This window comes from Hemiscyllium ocellatum, chromosome 17 (genome assembly GCF_020745735.1).
Source record: "Hemiscyllium ocellatum isolate sHemOce1 chromosome 17, sHemOce1.pat.X.cur, whole genome shotgun sequence".
In the NCBI taxonomy this organism is placed as follows: domain Eukaryota; kingdom Metazoa; phylum Chordata; class Chondrichthyes; order Orectolobiformes; family Hemiscylliidae; genus Hemiscyllium; species Hemiscyllium ocellatum.
Genome location: NC_083417.1, coordinates 68030896 through 68054233, shown reverse-complemented (window position 1 = coordinate 68054233; position 23338 = coordinate 68030896). Strand labels below are relative to the sequence as shown.

Here is a 23338-nt window from a genome sequence, read left to right as displayed (position 1 = left end):
CTTTACTACCAGTGCTACAAGCAGTACCCCACAAAGTCTTTCAAAATTTTCTTCCAGCTTCTGTCATCTGCAGTTCTTAATTATTTCCTGAGTTGTGCACTACAGACACTTCAATGTCAATGTAAAAGACCAACAACTGCACTATAACTATCATCCACTGAAGACCAAGCTAGGTGGGAGCAGGTAAACTTGTGTGCTCAGAATGTGACACTTACAGGTCCTAGCAGCAGGTAAAACGTCTCCTAAAACAGGCCAGAGCTCTTGAACCTGTGCAAACCATAAGCCTCTTTCATCAACCAGCCTTTCGTACCAGGATGAAGCAAATGACAGCTGCTGGGAAAGGCGAAGAGGCTGTCCTGACAGTTGGAAGAGAGTGGGGGCAAGGAGTGGGAGTGTTCCTCTTGGCATTAGGTCTTGCCTTTCCCTACCCATAACTCCCCCGCCCCTCCCAAAAGTTCCTCCCCATGCCTCACTTAAGCGGCTTTCTTCACCACTCCTTCTCAGCCCAAAGACACAGGAACTGCTCCAGCAGCATTTACCTGACACCTGGGAGTTCAAACTTGCAGCAGGGAGTGTTTCACTCATATGACATGTCCTTTATCAAGTCTTTATCAAAATCCACTGTAGGTCACATTAAATTCTTTTGCTACAACAGGTAGCCCTCATATAGGCCTTCAATTATAGAAAGTTAGAGACCTCTTGCTTTATCTCTCTCTGCTCCATATGTTAATACATTAGCCAAGGAAACAAGGCAACACACCTGCAAGCTAAATCTGAAAGTGCCCTGCAGGTCTATTGGTATCTGGAAGCAGACAGGAAAATCAGAATTGCAGGTACAGGGTCCTGTACCTCGACTCTCTCAGGGTCCTGTTCACCCACCAACCCTGTGCTCACTGGTCTACGTACAGGGTTCCCAACACATCAATTTTTAAATTCCCACTGTTGCATTTAAATCCCTCTGTAGTGCAGCTTCTCTCATTTCTGTAGCCTCCTCCAGCTCTCCAAACCTCAGAATAATCCACGTAACCTGGCACCTCCTCCCCCCCACTACTTTTTGGTTGACTTCAGTAGCTGTGCTTCAGCTGTGTGTGGCCCAAGCCTTGGAATTCCCTCCTGAAACCTCTCCACTTGCACAACACTTCCAAACCCAGTTTTTCCCATTGTCTCACTATTAGACCCAATGTTAATTTTAGTCTGATTATGCTGCTGTGAAGCCCCTTGGGATGGTTGGCCAGAGTTCTATAAACTCTGATTGCAGCTCATGCTTTCAAACTCTTACAACAGAGGAAGGCCTTCCAGCTGAAACATTCTGGATGCTGGCTGACTACCTGTGTGATCAGTTTGTATTCCACGGCTCCAGTTTCTTTTCTCTATCTTTTCACGGCTGACTGCTGGATTTGACTCGCCCGCAGCTCCTGGGGATTGACTTAGTGACAATTGGCAAGTGTAAAGGGAGCTCCTTAAACACGACGCTGCATTGCACTACACCTCGGGGAGCAGGGGAAAACAACACAACCGCAATGGCTTTGTGATCCCTGCAGAGTCTGTAATAGGACACTAACACTACAGTCATATCCATCACAGGAGCTTTAACAATCTGTACACACAATTATGTGACTCTTATTCTAGGCGACCTAGTAAACACTGTTCATTAATTTTCCATAATTGCATGTTGCATTATTAATGACCCTATTCATACATTAGTCACATTCTGCATTGCCGCAAATTGTTTTTTTTTGCCTTGATGTTCCAGTTGATTGCCATCAAGCTGGCTACTTAATATATATTAAGCTGCGTCAATGTCATACTGAGTAATGACATCAAATGGGAGATTCTAGCTTCATCCCTAGCCTGTACTGTAGGCAAGCCCAGGGGAGGGAAGGTCAAGACAGTGAAGGAAAATAAAAGTATGCAGGATGTCAAGAGGAATAAACAAGAACTTATATTAGAACATACATTTGCATTGCAGCTTGGATACAGGCCTCAAAGCACTTTACAGCACTGAAATCAAACGGTAACCTATTTCCACAAAGGCTGGTATCCCATCACCATGACACTCTTTATTTATACATGGGGAGTTCTTGACACTCATCCAGCTCTCTGACACTACCACTTATATCTGTCAGCTAGGATTCCCTGACTGGACGAGATTGACAGCCCCAACCAGGGAACTCCGATTCTATGAGGACCATCTGGTTCACCATGTTACAATTGACACAACAGGAACGGACACAGAGCCAAAGCAGCAGATCCTGAGAGCGGCGACCACACAGAAATGGACTTTAGGGGAGTTTGAATGCAGAGGGATGCATCCATACAGACAGGCTTAGGGTGAAAATTTCAGGAAATGAAGCCTAAAGAAGCAGCATGAACACCAATGTGGAAGCAACAGACGGCTGAAGTAGACAAGAGGCGAGAATCAGAGGGTGAGGTCGTGGACAGTGGTTTGTAATTGCTTATGGTGGTTATGGAGATAGGGAGGAGCAGGGGCTTGGATGATAAGAATTTAACTGAGATGTTGGCAATCTGAAGTTTGTCAGCAAGAGCAGAGGTAATGCATGAATGGGACTTGGTGTGGGGTAAAATACAAGAAAGATGGTTTGAAATAAGCAGAGGATACTGGAAGGCTGGGGATAGCCAGAAGAACTTTGGACAGTTGAGGCTGGAGCTGGTGATGACACAGACGAGAGCTGTAACACCACATGGGAGAAGGTGGGGTGGAGGGGAAGGGTCTTTTTGTTCCTCCAATTCCGGCTTCTTTTGCATCCCTGATTTCTATCACCCCTCCACTGACAGCACGATCTACAGAAATGGCATCCCTGAGCTCTGAAATTCCACCGTTAAAAGATCGGCCTGTCCATTGCCTTCACAATGTTCCTCACACTTCACAAAGCTTTTGGCCACCAGCCCCATTGCTTCCTCGTTTGGTTGGATATTGTATGATAATGATCCCGTGGAACACTTTAGGATGTTTTAACATGTTAAAGGCCCTATATAAATTATTGTTATTGCTATAAATCACTGGATAATCAGGCTGAGGCAAGCGATGCACTGAACTTTCAAATCTTATAATAATGATAGTGTCGCTGGTTTAATCATACATTGCTCACTCGGTTTCACTGTTGTTGTTCAATGATGTGGTTAGACAAGTCAGAATGTGCAGTTATCAAACCAGAGGTTATTAAAATCCCTGCTGCAGCATGACAGGGGTTGAATCTTTACTGATTGTGTTTGAATACAATTCTGCTGCTGATAGCCTACAGAGACCTAGTTTTGTTCAAAGTCTGTCCAATTTAACACGGTGACAGTGCCATCAATACAATGGAAAGTAACTGAGGACTTAGTTTCCACAATGACTGCGTGATGGTCACTACCTGCAGCAGGTAGAGAGGACGTAGTCAAATACATATTTTCCCTCAGCAGCTGGTGCAGACCTATTCTAGCAGTTCAGTCAGTAGTGGTGCTACTGAACCATTCTTGCTGATGGACATTGAAGTCCCCCAACCCAGAGTGCATTATGGTCATTTGCCAATCCCCCTGCTTCCTCCAACTGGTATTCAACATGGAGAAGTATGTCTTCATCAAGAGGGACGGTATTGCAATGAATGGGAATTAAGGAGCAGTGAGATATAGTCTCCTTGGCCTAGAGCACCAAAGATAATTGCTGAGCATCTTTTTCCACCTCTCTGGGCTGAGGTCAACTACTTCACTCTAGTCTTGGGGGGGGTGGGGGGGTGAGGTCAAACTACGATGTTCCCATTCTGGCTGAGCTATGTGCCAGATGAACTCACAAAGTCCTCAGTGGAGCCCTTTGGGAACGGTCCTTACATTCATAAGTCAGGCTTTACAGGAAGTTAGTAGCTAATTGGAGTCAGACACTAAATGCTTGTACCAAAAGGCCAAGGAACAAATCTCAGCTCAAACTGTGGCAGAGTGTCAGTTATGTGAACTTTTGACAAATAGCCAGTACACAGCATAAGGCATCTATTCTAAGAATGCTGATCTCTTCAAAAAACACCCAATAGAAACTAACTTCGTTGAATCAGTCTCAGTTGAATTGCAGCCAGCGTCTTTGGTAATAATATAACTTTCCTTCTTTAGGCAGTCCTATTGCTTTTTCAAAATAAAGCCTTAGTTTTAATTCAGATATTCATAGTCTTGAAGAAAGAGCTGATTTTTTCGATAAAGTATGATCTCCTTTGGGTCAACTAGGAGACAGTGACTGCAGATGCTGGAGATCAGAATTGAGTGTGTGTTGCTGGAAAAGCACAGCAGGTCAGGCAGCATCTGAGGAGCAGGAGAGTTGACATTTTGGGCTGGAGCTGTTCATCAGGAATGCTTCAGGGCAGAGGAGAGGACTTGGGGAGTACAGTGAGAGAATGAGACCTTGGTAGAGAGAGAACTTTTTCAAGGTAGGCATGCTTGGACGCTTTTCCAGCAACACATACTCAACTCTCCTTTGGGTCAGTCCACCCAAACAATGGAACAGAGATAGCAGGAGGTTTTAAAGAACAACTAAATTAATGCTCATCTCTTCTCAAGGTACTAACATTTGCTTGGGTACATTTCCATAAACAGGCAGCTTTGGCATGTTTAGAGGTCACATGAGTCACTACATAAATGCAAAGTCATTACCAAGTACAGTCACTGTTATTAGGTGGGTAATGTGCCATTTGTATACAGCAAGAGTCTACAAACTGGAACCAGATCATGGATGGCAAGATATTGAGTTTTTTCTGATGCTTTCTGAGAGTTAAGTATTGGCCAGGAAATGGGCACTCAGTTTACTGTCTCCTTTGAAAAACATCACCTCTGACATTGCAGCACTCTCTCGGTAACATCGATTGAACTAGGCCAGTATGTTGGACTAACCTTTCGGATACCTGAACCCTATTGCAGATAGATGTTTGGAACACTCTTTCACAAACAGCAGAATCAATTATGATGTTTGTTAAGCAAAGGATTTATGGGATGTGGCCAAAAGCAGGTACATGGAGTTACGCCACAGTGCAGTCATGATCTCATTGAATGGTGGAACAGTCTGGTGGGGCTGAATGGCCTACTCCTGCTCCAATATTCCTACATCTGTTTTACTGTCATTCTGCAGCAAGTCCGGAAAACATTACATGATCCAACTGATGCCATTTTTTTTTGGGTGGGTTGGGGGGAGTTAATAAGCAGGAGATAAGTGGAAGCAGTTTGCATAGTGTTTTCATATGTTAACACTTAACAGATCATGAATTTAGGGATGTACAAATCGACACTCTTTCTCCTTACAGATATAATGTTATCATGATCTAATTTACTGAAAATGAGCTTATAATATTTGTTCCATAGAATCCCTACAGTGTGGAAATAGGCCCTTTGGCCTGATAAGTCCACACCGACCCTCCGAAGAGTAACCCACCCACACCCATTCCCCTACCCTATTATCCTATATTTACCCCTGACTAATGCACATAACCTACACATCCCTGAGAACACTATGGGCAATTTAGCACGGCCAATTCACCTAACCTGCACATCTTTGGACTGTGGGAGGAAACCCACGCAGGCATTGAGAGAATGTGCAAACTCCACCCAGAAAGCTGCCTGAGGCTGGATTCGAACCCAGGTCCCTGGTGCTCTGAGGCAGCAGTGCTAACCACTGAGTCACCGTGCCACCCCTTTGATGGTTAAGGTTCTACAGAACCAAACAACAGCTTTTACATTGGTTGTCATGTGAAAAATGGATTTTCCCACGATTATTCCACTTAAAGTTGCACTTTTCAGGAATGCAACTACACTGTTAAAGAGGATTTATTGTACTGCACATGAGTGTCAGCCTGAATTATCTACTTGAGCCTTTCAAGCAAGGGTTGAACCCACAACCTTCTGACAGAGACAAGAGTGCTACTTCTGAGCCACAATGAACACCTTATTTGGAATCCAATCCAGTATCATGACGCCACCTCATCTAAAATGCAGTTGCAAGAGCTGGAAGAAACTTCAAAGCTTGGCAAGCTGTTAACAGAACCAGAACTGACAGTCTTCTGAGTTCAAATCGTGATTAGTAGCTAGACTTTTGGCAGCAAAATATTTCCCTGGTAATTCTTTAAAAATTCATTCTTGGGCTATAAATGCTGTTAATAAAGGTTATAATTATTACCAATCCCCAGAATTCTGAGAAGATGGTGATTAGCCTTTTGTTTGACCTGCTACAACAGTCCATCTCTGGGCAGCTAATAGCCAAGCATGATACTGGTGTTGGATTGGGACTGAGGCAGCACTGTGGCTAGCACTGCTTCCTCACAGCTCCAGAGACTGAGGTTCACTTCCAGACTTGAGTGACAGTCAGTGTGGAGTTTGCACATTCTCCCTGTGTCTGTGTGAGGTTCTGTTGGGTGCTCCTGTGTTGTCCCACAATCCAAAGAGGTGCAGGTTAGGTGGATTGGCCATGATAAATGGGGATCGGCTGGAGGCCTGGGTCTGGGCGGGATGCTCTTTGGTGGGTCAGTGCAGACTCAATGGGCCAAACAGCCTCCTTCCACACTGTAAGGATTCAATGATACTTGCAATCCAGAAGCCATGGACAATCAGTTTCCTTTGAATTGATTTGATTTATTCTCACATCCCTTCTATAAATTTGGGTTTTTACAATAATGACAACTTCCTGGTTACTTTTATCAATTTTGCCTTTTTATTCCCCAGTGTAATCTGTCCAACAGTCACACACTGAACTTCATTTCATTTCAGTAGTCGTTTGTATAGCAGTGAAAAAAACCCCCAAAATTGATGAATTATGAAAAAGCTATAAGTATGGCTTATTCATAAACGCAACTCCAGAAATCACAGAAAGTGTGCAATGTGAAACAGGGCAGAGATAATTTAATACAACTCCCAGTCCTGAAATAGTGCAATCAGCAGCAACCAAATTCTCAATATACCAGATAGACGTCATCTTCATCTTTCCCCCTGCTCTCATGTCCTGCCCATGGGCTTCCCCTCCTTGACTGAAGGTAAAGATTTCTCATTGCAGTTCAGTTTCATTGTTGTCAGTCAATTGCTGAATATCTCACCTAGGCCTATTCTCCTGCTTTGAGTGAATTACGGCAGACTATTTTACTAAGCGGTGAGTTAGCCATGAGCAGGAACCCTAGTTGATTTTCACCTTTCCACAGTCCATATTCTTTCTATAGGTGATGTCTCCACCATCCCCACCTCTGCGCTCCTCCCCCCATCCCCACCACTGACCCTCCAACCACCTGCAAACCCATGGCAATTAGCTTGACATAGACAGAGACTACACAACCACACGTTGAAACTGTATGGGTTTCAACACACAGGCAGCGTGATCAAAAAAAGAAAATAAAAGACAAAGTGCTCTGTCCAAAGCTCATAAACATCTGCCTGAATGAAGTTGCGGTATTTTAGTATTCGGCTTTTACCTATAAATGGAAGAGCTAATGTACACAGACAGCAGCTGCTGGCAATAATGTTTTTCAATTGACCCTGCAGAGGAATCTGTGACACATTCTTTTGCCAATTCTGGTCCAGTCTGGCCTTGAGGAGAGAGGTGAAACATGCACAGTCTGCACAATTTCAGGACCTGAACCTGGCAGTGGGACAATTAAACACTGGAAGTGACAGTTATTCAAAGTGCCTCAAAAAGCATTTACATAATAAAAATGTACGTTTTTTTCCCCCCAGGGGTGGGAGGTGGTGGTGTGCGTGGAGCTGGCTTAGTTAAATACCAGGTGTCAGAAAATGTTACATCTCAAAATTCATTCTGTTTAAAAGCTGCCCTCTAATGGAACATTGCCCATTCAAACCATATTTCAAATAATTCAGGCCAACATCGCCATAACTTTGTCATATGTAACTCCTCAGATCATCTGCTCTGAGATGCCCCTTCACTCAACTATCTTCTGTCTCAATGGCCACATAGATAGAATTGCACGATGAGTCAGATTGCTTCCAGTTGCTACGTGCTGTGACATTGTCAATCCGTTTGTGAAGATTCTCCAGTTTAATATTCAACAACTGGCTCAGTGGTTAGCACTGCTGCCTCACAGCACCAGGGTCCCAGGTTCAATTCCAGCCTCAGGTGACTGTCTGTGTGGAGTTTGCACATTCTCCCCGTGTCTGCGTGGGTTTCCTCCCACAGTTCAAAGATGTGCAGGTTAGGTGAATTGGCCATGCTAAATTGCCCATAGTGTTAGGTCAATTAATAAGAGGGAAATGGGTCTGGATGGGTTACTCTTCGGAGGGTCAGAGTGGAAGGGCCTGTTTCCACACTGTAGGGAATCTAATCTAATCACACTGAATGTATGTCACTACCAGAAGTGTAAAAGAAGGCATAACTGTCTAGGTTTTCAATACAAAGGAACCTCAATTATCTGAACATGATTATCTGAGTTTCAGATTATTTGAACAAGGTCCCGATGTTTGACTAAATTCCGTTATCCAGCATTCGATTATCCGAACAAAATACTCCCCCCGTCTGTGTCATTTGGATAATCGAGATTCATCTGAATACCTACATTCCAGGCAGTGACTACATGCATATTAATACCTTATAATGCAGTTCTGATGGGTTCTTGCAGCTTCTACTCAATTGCAGACCATGCATTCATCATAAACTTGAGTAGAATCCTGATGAAGGGCTTATGCCCGAAACGTCGAATTTCCTGTTCCTTCGATGCTGCCTGACCTGCTGCGCTTTTCCAGCAACACATTTTCAGCTCTGATCTCCAGCATCTGTAGATCTTACTTTCTCCTAGAATACTGGGATAGCACAGCAGGTCAGGTAGAATCAGAGGAGCAGGAAAATCAATGGTTCGGGCAAAAGCCCTTCATCAGGAAAAGCCCGGGAGCCTCAGGGGTGGAGAGATAAATGGGAGGGGTTGGGGCTGGGGGAAGAAGGTAGTGAGAATGCGATTGGTGGCTGAACGTGGGGGTAATGGCGTTAGTTTGGAGGGGAGGGTGAAACGGATAGGTGGGAAGGAAGATGGACAGGGAGGACAGGTCATGAGGGCGGTGCCAAGCTGAAAGGTTGGAACTGGGATAACGTTGGGGGAGGGGAAATGAGGAAACTGGTGAAATCCACATTGATGCCCTGGGGTTGGAGAGTCCAGAGGTGGAAGATGAGGTGTTCTTCCTCCAGGCGTCAGATGGTAAGGGAGTGCGATGGAGGAAGCCCAGGACCTGCATGTCCTCGGTAGAGTGGGAGGACAGTTGAAGTGTTCTCCCAAGGGGTGGTGGGGTTGGTTGGTGCGGGTGTCCCGGAGATGTTCTCTGAAGCGCTCTGCGAGCAGGTGTCCTGTCTCCCCAATATACAGGAGACCACAGTGGGAGCAATGGATACAGTAAATGACGTGTGTGGAAGTGCAGGTGAAACTCTGATGGATGTGGAAGGCTCCTTTGGGGCCTTGGACAAAGGTGAGGGGGGGGGGGGGGGGAAGTGTGGGCACAGGTTTTGCAATTCCTGCGGTGGCAGGGGAAGGTGGGGGTGTGTGGTAGATCTGACGAGGTAATCGTGGAGGGAACGGTCTTTATGGAAAGCGGATAGGGGTGGGGAGGGAAATATATCCTGGTGCTGGGGTCTGTTTGTAGATGGCAGAAATGGCAAAGGGTGATGCGATGTATACAGAGGCTGGTGGGGTGGAAAGTGAGGCCCAGGGGACGGGGGATGGGGTAGGGCTTCTGTTCTTGGTACAGTTGGAGGGGTGGGGGTTCGAGGGCAGAAGTGTGGGAGGTGGATGAGATGCGCTGGGGGGCATCACCAACCATGTGGGAGGGGAAATTGCAGTCTTTAAAGAAGGAGGCCATCTGGTGTGTTCTGTGGTGGACCTGGTCCTCCTGGGAGCAGCTGCAGCGGAGGCAGAGGAATCGGGAAAAAGGGATAGCATTTTTGCAGGAAGCAGAGTGAGAGGAGGTGTAATCCAGGGAGTCAGTGGGCTTGTAGAAATGTCAGTGTTGAGTCAGTCACTGTTGATGGAGATGGAGAGGTCCAGGAAGGGAAGGAGAGGTGTCCGAGATGGTCCAGATGAATTGAAGGTCAGGGTGGAATGTGTTGATGAAGTTGATGAACCATTCGACCTCCTTGTGGGAGCACGAGGTGGCGTTGATGCAGTAATCAATGTAGCAGAGGAAAAGGTGGGGAGTGGTGCCGGTGTAACTGTGGAAGATGGACTGTTCTACGTAGCCAACAGAGACACAGGCATAGCTAGGGCCCATGGCTACCCCTTTCGTCTGGAAGAAGTGGGAGGATTCAAAAGAGAAATTGTTGAGGACCAGTTCAGCCAAATGAATTAGTGTCAGTGGAAGGGTACTGGTGGCAATGTTGGGTGAGGAAGAGAGAGTGTGTTTGGAGGCCCTGGTCATGGTGGATGGAGGTGTTTAGGGTCTAGATGTCCATGGTGAAGATGAGGCATTGGGAGCCAGGGAAACAAAAGCCTTGGAGGAGGTGGAGGGCATGGGTGGTGTCCTGAACGTGGAAATATGTGGGGAATTCCTGGACCGGGGGGAATAGGACAGTACGGAGGTATGTGGAGATGAATTTGGTAGGACAGGAGCAGGCTGAATCTCCCACCCACAGCTTCCAACCTCATAGTTCAGGAAACCCACACCGCCTGGTTCTACCTCCTACCTAAGATCCATGAGCCTGACTATCCCGGCCGACCCATCGTCTCAGCCTACTCCTGCCCCACTAAATTCATCTCCACACACCTCGATACTGTCCTATCCCCCACCCCGGTCCAGGAGCTTCCCATATATGTTCGGGACACCACCCACGTCCTCCACCCCTCCAAGATCTCTGTTCCCCTGGCCCCCAATGCCTCATCATCATCTTTTTAAAAAAAATCTTTTATCAAGATTTGTAAAGGTCAGAAGTCATATGACACCAGGCTATTGTCCAACAAGTTTATATTTTGCATGAGTGTTTACTGTGGAAAATGACATGGACAATGTAGGGAAATAGATGGTGACATGTTGAAAAATGTCCATATTACAGACGAGGAATTGTGTCTTCAAACGCATAAAAGTGGATAAATCCCCAGGGCCTGATCAGGTGTACCCTAGAACTCTGTGGGAAGCTCCGGAAGTGATTGCTGGGCCTCTTGTTGAGATATTTGTATCATCAAGAGTCACAAGTGAGTGCCAGAAGAATGGAGGTTGGCTAACGTGGTGCCACTGTTTAAGAAAGGTTGTATGGAAAAGCCAGGGAACTGAAAATGTGTTGCTGGAAAAGCGCAGGTCAGGCAGAATCCAAGGAACAGGAGATTTGACGTTTCGGGCATAAGCCCTTCTTCAGGAAAGCCAGGGAACTATAGACCGGTGAGCCTGACGTTGGTAGTGGGCAAGTTGTTGGAGGGAATCCTGAGGGTCAGGATGGACATGTATTTGGAAAGGCAAGGACTGATTAGGGATAGTCAATATGGCTGTGTGTGTGGGAAATCATATCTCACAAACTTGATTGAGTTTTAAGAAGTTTTTTTTGAAAAGAGGATTGATGAGGGTAGAGCGGTAGATATGATCTATATGGACTTCAATAAGGCATTCAACAAGGTTTCCCATAAGACACTGGTCAGCAAGGTTAGATCGCATGGAATACAGGGAGAACTAGCCATTTGGATACAGAACTGGCTTAAAGGTAGAAGACAGCGGGTGGTGGTGGAGGGATGGTTTTCAGACTGGAGGCCTTCGACCAGTGGAGTGCCACAAGGATTGGTGCTGGGTCCACTACCTTTTGTCATTTACATAAATAATTTGGATGTGAGCATAAGAGGTACAGTTAGTAAGTTTGCAGATGCAACCAAAATTGAAGGTGCAGTGGACAGCAAAGAAGGTGACTTCAGAGTACAGCGGAATCTTGATCAGATGGGCCAATGGGCTGAGAAGTGGCAGATGGAGTTTAATTTAGACAAATGTGAGGTGCTGCATTTTGGGAAAGCAAATCTTAGCAGGAGATATACAGTTAATGGAAAGGTCCCAGGGAATGTTGCTGAACAAAGAGACCTTGGTGTGCAGGTTCATAGCTCCTTGAAAGTAGAGTCGCAGGTAGTTAGGATAGTGAAGGCGGCATTTGGTATGCTTTCCTTTATTGGTCAGAGTATTGAGTACAGGAATTGGGAGGTCATGTTGCGACTGTACAGGACATTGGTTAGGCCACTGTTGGAATATTGCATGCAATTTTGGTCTCTAAAGATGTTGTGGAACTTCAAAGGATTCAGAAAAGATTTACAAGGATGTTGCCAGGGTTGGAAGGTTTGAGCTATAGGGAGAGGTGGAATACGCTGGAGCTGTTTTCCCTGGAGCGTCAGAGGCTGAGGGGTGACCTTAAAGAGGTTTACAAAATCATGAGGGGCATGGATAGGATAAATAGACAAGGTTCTTTTCCTGGGGTAGGGGAGTCCAGAACTAGAGGGCATAGGTTTAGGGTGAGAGGGGAAAGATATAAAAGAGACCTAATGGGCAACCTTTTCATGCAGAGGGTGGTGCTTGCGTCGAATGGGCTGCCAGAGGATGTGGTGGAGGTTGGTACAATTGCAACATTTAAAAGGAATCTGGATGGGTATATGAATAGAAAGAGTTTGAAGGGATATGGGCTGGGTGCTGGCAGGTTGGACTAGATTGGGTTGGGATATCTGGCCAACATGGACGAGTTGGACTGAAGGGTCTGTTTCCATGCTGTACATCTCTATGACTCTATGTGAAACTACAAGCTTTCAGAGCTTTCACCTGCTCATCAGGTGAAGGAGCAGTGCTCCGAAAGCTTGTGATTTCAAATAAATCTGTTGAACTATAACCTGGTGTCATGCGACATCTGACTTTGTTCACCTCAGTCCAACATCAGCACCTCCTTATCAAAATTTATAAGGATAATATCAAAATTCACAGGCTATAACAATCAACAAAGACCAAACAGGTGAAGGTATTTTCTTCCCCAGAAAGAGGTTGATGAGGGAGATTGGCCGGGGGGGGGGGGGGGGTGGGGGGGGTGAATTGACAGAGGTCTAATATGTAGCAAAACACAGGAAAGATGTTTCCACTTCATGGGGTATCCACTACTGGAGGGTAATAAATAGAAAACAGTCTCTGACAAATCCAAGGAAACAATTCAAGGGAATCTTCTTTACTTAGAGTGGAACTCGACAGCACAAGAACTGAATAGTACTTAAGGGAAGCATGAGGGAGAGAGACGGAATTGTAAAAAGGTGAAGGATGAGACTCCTGTAAAGTATAAACATTGGCACTGATGGCCTGATTCTGTGCTATATATAAGTAGCTCAACCATGCTGTGCACTGAACAAATTGTATTGACTTTAACATGCTGTGACTTACATAGCCAAATGCAAGGTCCATTCTGTGCTAGGAACACCTCAGAAGTAGAATGGGGATGGATAATTGAGGTTTTTTTTGTTGAAAATCAAATATTGCAGATGCTGGAAATCTACATGAATACCCCATTTCCAGCACATCTGCTCTCTCCCCTTCTCTATTTACAATAAGGTTCCTCTTCCCTGATACTCCATGACATCAGCCTACATATTCAATGAATCATTTTCTGCCTTTTTTTGTCACTTCCAGCATGCTACAACAGTTAACCACATTTTGCCCTCCCTTCCCAGCATTCCAAAGAGTCTGCTGACTCCATAATATCCTGGTCCACTCCTCAATCATCCCCCTGGATCACACTTTGTCCTCTTTCTCTGGCAACTTTCCATTACAAGTGCAGGAAATGTAACACTGGCCCTTTTATCTCCTCCCTTTACATTAGCAAAAACCCAAATACTCACCCAGTGAAACAGCAACTTAACTGCAATTCTCTCAAACGAGCTCTTTGTATGCACCACTGACAATATGATATCCTCTGTACTGGGAGGACCAAATGCAGACTGGGGGTGATTGCTTGACAGAATATCGCCCATCATTCTGCAAGCATTCTCTGTAGCTTCTAGTGGCCTGTAACTGTCATTCTCCACCTTGCTGTTTTGCTGATACCTGAGCCTCCTGCAGCATTACTGGAGGAGGAAACACAATCTGGAGGAAAGGCAAATAAAAACTGAAAGAACTACAGATGCTGTGAATCAGAAACAAAAACAGAAATTGCTGGAAAGGCTCAGCAGGTCTGGCAGCATCCGTGGAAAGAAATCAGAGTTAATGTTTCGGATCGAGTGACCCTTCCTCGGAACTTCCTTAGTTCTGATGAAGAGTCACTTGACCCAAAATGCTAATTCTGACTTCTCTCCACAGATGCTGGCAGACCTGCTGAGCTTTTCCAGCAACTTCTGTTTTGTTTATGGAGTAAAGGCACCTAATCTTTTCAATTAGACACTTTGCAGCCTTCTGGGCCTCAGAAAGGGGTTCAAACATGTGAGTGCATAACCCCATTTTGTTTCTTCTGCTTTGCAGTTTTTTTTTTACGTCCCCTTACTTTGTTTTCTGTCTGCTCCAAGCACCATCTTGTGGTTCATGGCTTCCTTTCTTGCCTGATCTCCTTTCCCTTCGGTCCTGCTTTTTCTGTCATTCAATCCTTTCTGTCTTTGCACCTTTGCACAGACCTTTCTTTTACCATTGTCCTACCCAACCCTTGCTCAGAACCTACTCCAGATCCAAAGTTTCCTAGTCCCGATGAAGACCCTTGAACTGGAATGTCACTTCATAGATAGTGAGTTGTCCCAGTATTTTCCTTTTCTTTAAATTGTTATTTAAGGTTGGGGAAGGAAGGTTGAGGAGGACACTGGAATATCATGGGGAGGCAGTGGTACAGTAGCAATATCATTGGATGAGTAATCCAGAGCCCAGGCCAATGTTCTGGGGACATTGGCATGAATCCCACCATGGCAGATGATGAAGTTTGAATTTATTAAGAGTCTGGAATTAAAAGCTAGTCTAATGGCGACTATGTAATCACTGTTTATTGTTGTTCAAATCCACCTGGTTCACTAATGTCCCTTAGGGAAGGAAATCTACAATCCTTAACTGGTCTGGCCTAATGTGATTCCAGAACCATAGCAGTGTGATTGGCTCTTCACTGCACTTTGAAATCGCCAAGCAAATAACTTATCTTTTTTCATTCATGTGAATTCGCCATCACTGGCTGCACCAGCATTTATTGCCTGTCCTTAATTGCCCAGAAGGCAGTTCAGAGTCAAAGCAAATCTCTGGAGTTACATGTCGGCCAGACCAGGTAAGGATGGCAGATTTCCTTCCCTAAAGGACATCAGTGAACCTGATGAACTAATCAGCAATGGTCATCATTAAACTCGTCTCCAGATTATTATTGAATTCAAATTCCAGCATCTGCTGTGGTGGGATTCAAACCCAGGTCTCCAGAATATAACCTGGGTTTCTGGGTTAATAGTCTAGTGACGATACCATTAGGCCACACTTACCACAGGGTATCAAGGGTAATTAGAGATGGATAACAAAGCTGCCTCAGTGAGTTTTGAGAAGATTTATAGCTCAGGTTGAGGGTCTGGTTGTAGGTTTGTTCACTGAACTAGAAGATTCGTTTTCAGATATTTCGTCACCATACTAGATAACATCATCAGTGAGCCTCTGGATGGAGCATTGGTGGCATGATCCGCTTTTTATTTATGTGTTTGGCTTTTCTTGGGTTGGTGACATCATTTCCTGTGGTGATCCACTGGACATGACTCGCTCTCACCAGTATCTTTACGCACAGATGAGGAATGGTACCACTTCGATTCTAGTACAAGCCAAACAGAGACACACGTGGGAATTCCTATGAGCGTGGCATTCCAACGGGAACTCTATCAACAAACACATTGACTTGGATTCCCTGAGAAAAAGAACAGGAAATGACATCACCACAAGAAATGACATCACCAATCCAAGGAACCCAAACAATTAAAATGTGGGCCATACCACCAGTGCTTCATCTGGAAGCTCACTGACAATGTTACTGGTATGATGACAAAACGTCTGAAAATGAACCTTCCAGCTCAGCAAGCAAACGTACATCCAAAGCTGTCTCACGTAGCAATGCCCATGTCCCCCGAACGAATAAAAACAGAACTCTAATTTCTGATTGGCATCAAGGAATCTTTACGACAATCACCCAAACCAGCCACAGACAAAAAGCATCTCAGTTTAATTTCCCAACCAAAAACAGCGCAACTGTGTCAAAGTAGGCAGTGACCTCAAGCCTGCATGGACCCCCAGCCTCCTGATCACTGAGGCACAAATGCTGATGACTGTGTCGTGGGAGCAGAGTTGCCAACTCACAAGTGAGAACAAAAGGATACAACTTCTGAATGAGGTCGTAGGCATGTTTGTAGTTCTGTGTGAGGAAGCAGAGAGACACTGTGGCGACAGGGTTATGGCACCAGGAACGGTACAAGCCACAGAACAGATTGCAGCTTTCCTGCAGGTAACAAAATGCAAGGAAACAATATTTAAAAACAAGCAACTTAAAATACATCAGATCCCTCAAGCAACGGCTTCAAACTGTGGTGCTCAGCAAACTCATTTAGAATTTCTGTAAAGCCCTCTGAATACAGGACAAGTCTGCCCACTAAGTCGGGCAACACAGCACCATCTGTTACAAAAATGGATTGCTGAGTGGAAATGATCATTTTACATGTTAGGAGAAACTTGTAGATAAACCAAACTGATCATCATTTGACAGAGTGATCTGCACTCACACCAATGTGTGCACTAGCCTCTGCCTGCTGAGCAAGGTGGTCGCCAAGTCACCAGCACAACTGAGGGGGAATGTTGACAATATTCATTTCAGAACCATCTGGTCTGTGTGCCAACTGTCTCTGCTATCACTATATATGGAAGCCTGACTCTTGGACTCTGCCCGTGGTATGGAGACCCTTGGTATCAAGATGGGACCATCGAAACTATTGTCACTTTGTTGGTTTGCTTTAAGAACCGGATATCTAGGAGAGGTTGAATGTTGCACCAACAGAGAATATGACCTAATTCCAGAATTTTCCAATCTACTCTGCCCACGTGCAGCAGTTGCCATTCTCTACTGCCTCCCAACCTTGAGGCTCTCTTCATGAGACAGCCTGCTTGTCCTTGAAGAGGTTTCACTTTGGAAGGAGCACCAGAGAAGCTTGGAATCTCTTCCTAAGCATTTTGAAGGCAAACTGGAGATGTGACTGAGGTGCTGAAAATTGAGAGGGAATTTCAGTCACACGGAGAAAAATGGTTTTCAATGAAATTGGCAACTGAAGGGCATAAATTTACAATCAAAGAACAAAGAGGAAGATTAGGTAAGTAGCTCATGTGTGTATGTTTTAGTCCAGAGATTTGTTAGAACAAGAAGTCACTGGACCATAACTGATTTTAAAAGGCAAGTGGATAAGTTATTTGGGAAAGGACAATTTAAAAGGGTACGGCAAAAGGGATTTAGCGGGTAATCCAGTCAGACAGCTGGGATAAGGCAAATGTTACAAACATCCTTGGGATGTACAATGGTGAGACATATGTTTGCATCTTTTGAGTATGGAGAAAATCCATTAGGTAACGGTTTCAAAACATGCCTGATATCCATTTTCACAAACATTAATCAGTTAGGATAAAAAAAAGCACTGTTACAGCCCAACAGTGAGAGTGAACATGCACCCAAGGTTGAAGTGATCAGCTTTGACAAGCCGAAATGGAGACAGCACAAGAGCAATCGAGTCTCTTGGGGATCTGCAGAAGGGTCAGAGTCTCAGCAGCTGTTGGTGGAGGAAGGGCCTCGGAAGAGGGTATGGGCAGGGAAATTCTGCATTGGATAAGACATCGAGTTATCATGTAGGACACAGCACAACATGCGGGCACAGCAGGGTGAATGGTGCTAAGAGAAAAAGGCGATAGGAGCTAACAATTGCAGCACCACCACTGGTCTCTGAGCTGAGGTTAGGTGACACCACCAATGCAATGATCAGAGCTTGGAATCCTGCAGGACTAAAGGTGTTTTTACGAAGCGGGTGACGAACGCAACAAGGATTCTGCACTCTTTGGCTTCAATGTATTGCACAAACCAAATCCCACCCATTAGTGCCAGCTGCATCGATACGGAGACATGAGCCTCACCGTTGTGCGCAGGTCCTTCAGCTGGTTCCGTAGCTGGAAGAGTTCTGTTGACGTCAAGAGAATGGAGTTGAGAGTTTGGACCATGGTGGAAGCAAACTTGAGGTCCTCTTCTCGAAGGAGGATTTCAGCCATGGAATGAAAGATGTTCTCGGCGTTTAACAAAAGGCACAGCTGCCTAGGAATGAGAAAGGAGGGAAACATCAAAGGACAGTTCCCAGTAGAGACTAGATTAAAACATACGACCCATATAACAACTTGCATTGACAAAGCACGTTTACTGCAATACATCATTGCAAGTCACCTCTAAAGGAGTGATATCAGGTCAAATACAACACTGAATCATGTGAGATCTTAGCAGGAGATGACTAAGTAAAAGGAGGAGGGATTAAAGTCCGAGCAAGAGGTCGAGAGCATTAAGGAGGGGACTCTAGGTCCTAAGCAGCTGAAGACCTGCTGGGGCAAAGGATGGCAGAGATGCACAAGCAGCCAGAATTAGAAGAGTACAGATATCTGAGGGAATTGGAATTTTGTGAGCAATTTTGGGACCAGTATCTAAGGAAGGACGTGTTGGCCTTGGACGAAGTCCAGGGGAAGTTTAAAGAATGATCTCGGAGGTAAAGGTCTTAAGGAGCAGCTGAGGACTCAGGGTCTGTACTCGATGGAGTTTAGAGGGTTGGGAGGGGGTGGGGGTGAGGGGGGTGATGTTTCCATTAGGAGGAGGGATCAAGACTTGAGAACACAGCCTCAGAGTAAAGGGACAATCCTTTAGGAGTGAGATAAGGAAGAATTTCTTCAGCCAGAGGGTGGCGAATTTGTGAAACTCGTTGCTGCAGAGGGCAGTGGAACGTGGAAGATCACAGCCAATAGCTTGTTGCAATAATCAAGTCGAGAGGTAACAAAGGTGAAGTGGACTTGATGGACTGAATGGCCTAATTACGCTGCTATATCTTACAGTCTTATGTTTGTGGGGCTGGAGAAAGTTAGAGATAAGGAAGAACAGGAATTTTGTCAACATCAAAATTGATTTGCAGAATAAATAGCATTTGTCCTGGAGGACAGATGAGTGCACTCACACACTCCAACACCCACACAGGGCTGAGGACCACTCCCCCTACGCCACCACCACCCCCTCCCCCCAACCACACCTATTCACTGCTAGCTCAGCAGTGAATCAAAGTACAAATAAAGCATGTGCTCCATATTTATAATAATAAACTGAATCCATTAACTGGAATTAAGTGTTCACAGAATTCTGCGATACCTAACTGTACCTGCAACAAGTTACACATTGAAACACTTCTACAAAATGTGGATGACTTTCAGCAAATTTACAAAAATATAACAATCCAGTTTCGGGGCAATGAACAGAATGTGAAACCGGAGAGTCTGTTCTCAGGTTCATTACGGTCCAACTGCGCTGGAACAACCTGCCCTTTCAGAGTATAACTCCACTGAGCCCTCAGTCACGGTAGTCAAGGAGGACTTTAGACACAATGTTGACAGCAAAATCAACACTATTCATAGGAACAGAAGGAAAAGGAAGCTGGAGATGCGACGGGAAGGAGGAGAAGGTGAGTTGGGATGGAGGGTGTGCCAGAGGGTGAGTGGGGTGGACAGGGGAAGGTTTCTAAATGGTAAGTGGGGTTTGACTTGAGGGGGAGGAGCAGGGAGGAAGAGGGGGCATGTGGTGGGTATGTGTAACAGCGCTTTGGAAGGGTGAGGTGTCCCATAGCACATGAGGGTTGTGACGAGGGACAAGTGACAGAGGTTTCATGGTGCTCACACTCTGCAGATTACTCAGGCATACTGCTCTCCATATGCAAGATTAGAGTGGTGCTGGAAAAGCACAGCAGGTCAGACAGCATCTGAGGAGCAGGAAAATCAAAGTTTCAGGCTGATGAAGGGCTCCTGCCAGAAATGTCGATTCTCCTGCTCCTCGGATGCTCCATGACCTGCTGTGCTTTTCCAGCACCACTCAAATCTGGACTCTAATCGCCAGCATCTCCATATGCAAGCCTAGCCATGGACACTCACTGGAACAGCATCAATATACTCTCAGCAGAGACCGACTGGAAGCACTCTTACAATAAAATACAGCTCCATATATTGATCATTTGTTCTGTGATATGGCATATTCAAATGTACATTTGGCCAAAATGCAGCTGATGCTGTTGGACAGATTTCCATTGGCCAGGCTCATGAGTCTGTGCACAGAATAGCAACGACAGTGGCAAAGGCCTGTGGTCAGCCAGCACAGAATACAAACAGGGCAGCTTGGAGCCTGGGACTTTCCTAGTCTGTTCAGCTGAGTCTCACTTCAATTCTCAAAGCACACACTACTGTAAGGTAATGGACTCACTTCAATTCCCCTCAGTGCTGAATTATCATGGGAGGTGCTGGTGAAGAGACATTCTGAAGGATTTATTGTGCTGATGCCTCTCCTGCCGAATCTTGGACCAGGAGGATAAAATCCTACCAAAACCAAGTGGGACTTCATCAAGGAAGCATTCAAATCATTGCAGAACAGCTAAAAGCAAGAGTAGATGATACATTCACCCAGCCAATGTTTAAAATGAAGTCTAAAAATAAGGTTAAACATTTAGTAATTGAAATGGGTATTTATACAGAGCTTAGTCAATCCATCACCTGTCTAATGCCAAACATCATTGATCAGGTAATCACTCAAGTTCATTAACTAAACGATAAGAATTTTCACAGTCCCATTCCAAGCAGCACCATCTTTTTAATCAAATATGCTTCTGCTGCCATCAGTCCCAATTTGCAAACGGTTTTCTAACCCCACACCACCTTCTTTCCAACTAAATACAGCACAAAACATGAGTGGGCTGGATGGAAAAATACGTGCAATTATATTGTGGCCTCAGTGATCTAATAGAGGTCTTTAAAAATGAAACATTTTGGAGGTCATGCATTTCAGATTCCATCATTATAACATAGACTCTGATGAATTCCAAAAAAGATTTCAGAGATGCTTCTTTATGCAAAAGTTAGAATGTGGGATTTGATACCATGCATAGCAGTTGAGAATTTTGCACTATTTAAGAAGAAGTGAGGGGGTGAAAGAAACAGAGGGACAGACTGAAAGAATGAAATAAAGTAGGGTGGGATGATGCTTGTGTGAAGCATAAACACTGACACAGTCTAGTTCAGTGACTGGTCTACATTGCAAATTCTAGGTAGCAATCAAAAGGACAGAAGAACTCTGCACTTTTTAGTAGTTCCTTTAGATTGCAAAAGTAGCATCCATTTTCTGTCAAATTTCCATGAGTTTTAAACCGATCAGCAGCAGTTATTCTAGTCATGATGAGTGATGTTGGCAAAGATGCCAGGACAACCACCTGTTCTTTCAATGGTTCTGTGGGGTCCTTTAACATTTATCCAACAGCAACTGAATGCAATCAGGGCAACAGAAGGTGAGGTATTGGAGCAGTTATTTGGGAGCAGGTGACTAGAAGCTTGCTCTGATGTATTTTATAAAGAACTTCTCAATGTAAGCGGCACTGTGGCGCATTGCTGCCTCATAGCACCAGGGACCCGGATTCAAATCCAGCCTTGGGTTACTGTCTGCGTGGAGTCTGAACATGTGTCCGTCTGGGTTTCCTCTGGGTGCTCCGGTTTCCTCCCAGAGTCCAAAGATGTGCATGTTGGGTGGACTGGACATACTAAATCCTCCTGTAGTGTTTAGTGAAGTGTTTAGGACTCTGGGTGTGATGCTCCTTGGAGGATCTATAAAGAATTGATGGGTCTAATGACCGGTCAAATGACCTCTATCTGCACTGTCGGGATTCTCTGTAAGGAGCAAAGGATGACGGGTAGTTGTGTTTAGAGAAGGAACTCCACAATGCATGTCGAAGCAGCTCCAGACAAGGTCACCAATTATTCAATAGAAGCTTGTGGGAGAATACACCACAGACCAAAACCCAAGTTCTGGGGGAGGCTTGGGGAGATCTAGGGCTGAAGGTAGATCCACAGGTAGGTTGCAGTCAGGCCATGATGGGTTTTGAACACAAGAATGAGCGCTGAAAACTGGACAGACTGGATACTGGGAAACACTGTGGGCAATCTGGGACAGGAGTGATGGTTGGGCAGCACTTGGTGCAAAGGAGTTTTGTACGAGCTCAGGTTTACAGAGAATAGGTGATGAGAAGTTGTTTGAATCAGATGTGGAATAGTTGAGATTGGGGAATGACAATGATAAGAATGCGATCAAGTGAGGATGGCTGGTGGTAGAGAGGCAGACATAGATGGTCTTTGATTCTGAAAGGAATCGGTGGTTGGGACCTGAACTCAGATGCAAATAAAACCCTGGAGATTGTCAATGATCTGAGACAGTCTACAGTGAGGAGGCATGGAACTGATGGTCATGTACTAGATTTATGGCCGGGGTCAAATATAATGACTTCAAACTTCCCAGCATTTAATTGATGGAAGTTGTCGCTCATCACATACAGCATATTTGACAAAAGGTCTTCTGTTAAAGACAATGGAAATGCCATCTTGGCTTCAGCTCAATGTTTCATGCCTAGGAAGGCATCATGAGCTAGACAGTCCTCCTTCAACACCAAATCAAACACCGTGGTCGATAGTGTGCAAGTATATCTGTCTTTCTCCATTGAGTAGAGGAGGAGAGGATCCATATTTACTTTGTATAGAGTAATTGGAGCAGACGGACTATGTCGGACCAGTCACTTCCTCACTTTGTGGGAATCCTTCAGCTTCAAGGACCTAGTTGGGAAAGATGCTGTGCACCATTGTTGAGTTTTACTAGGGTTATAGAGGAGGTTTCCATAAAAGTGCAAGAATTGCTCAATGGAAAAAGAACCCGGTTAGTTTACCTTTGACGATCTTGACAGTCACTAGCTGTAATAATCAGATTTGATGGCCAATCATAAATCTTCATTATTCTAGAACCAAGGCATGAATTGTGGAGAATCCTAATTATGCACAACTTTGGGATCCATAACTTTCAGACTAGCCTGATCATTCTGAACATGCCATACTTACTACATGCAAGGTATTAAATTCTACACATACTGCATCTCAAAATATTATTCTGAGAGAAATCTAATCTTTGCTTCAATGAATCAATATCAACTGCTTCCATTTTCTCCTAGATTGATCAATCACTCACTGAATTACTGTTTTCTAAAAATTCTCCCTTTTAAATACAAGCCACATCTGGCATCAATTCAAATGCAGTCACATAATGCTCTTCCAACAATCAATACTCATTACAACCCACCTGCAATTTTCACCCAAATGGGTACTCTCT

The 23338-nt window shown here is 44.9% G+C and overlaps 1 protein-coding gene across 2 annotated transcripts in view; it reads right to left on the bottom strand.

Moving 5' to 3' along the window:
- vac14 (vac14 homolog (S. cerevisiae)) overlaps positions 1-23338 on the bottom strand; it is a 350714-nt gene that overhangs the window by 77866 nt on the left and 249510 nt on the right. For both annotated transcript variants that reach the window (XM_060838263.1, XM_060838264.1), the window contains exons 16-17: positions 18046-18220; positions 16257-16375 (exon numbers count right to left, since the gene is read on the bottom strand). In XM_060838263.1, the coding sequence (XP_060694246.1) occupies positions 16257-16375; positions 18046-18220 (294 nt within the window). The remainder of the gene's footprint in view (positions 1-16256; positions 16376-18045; positions 18221-23338) is intronic.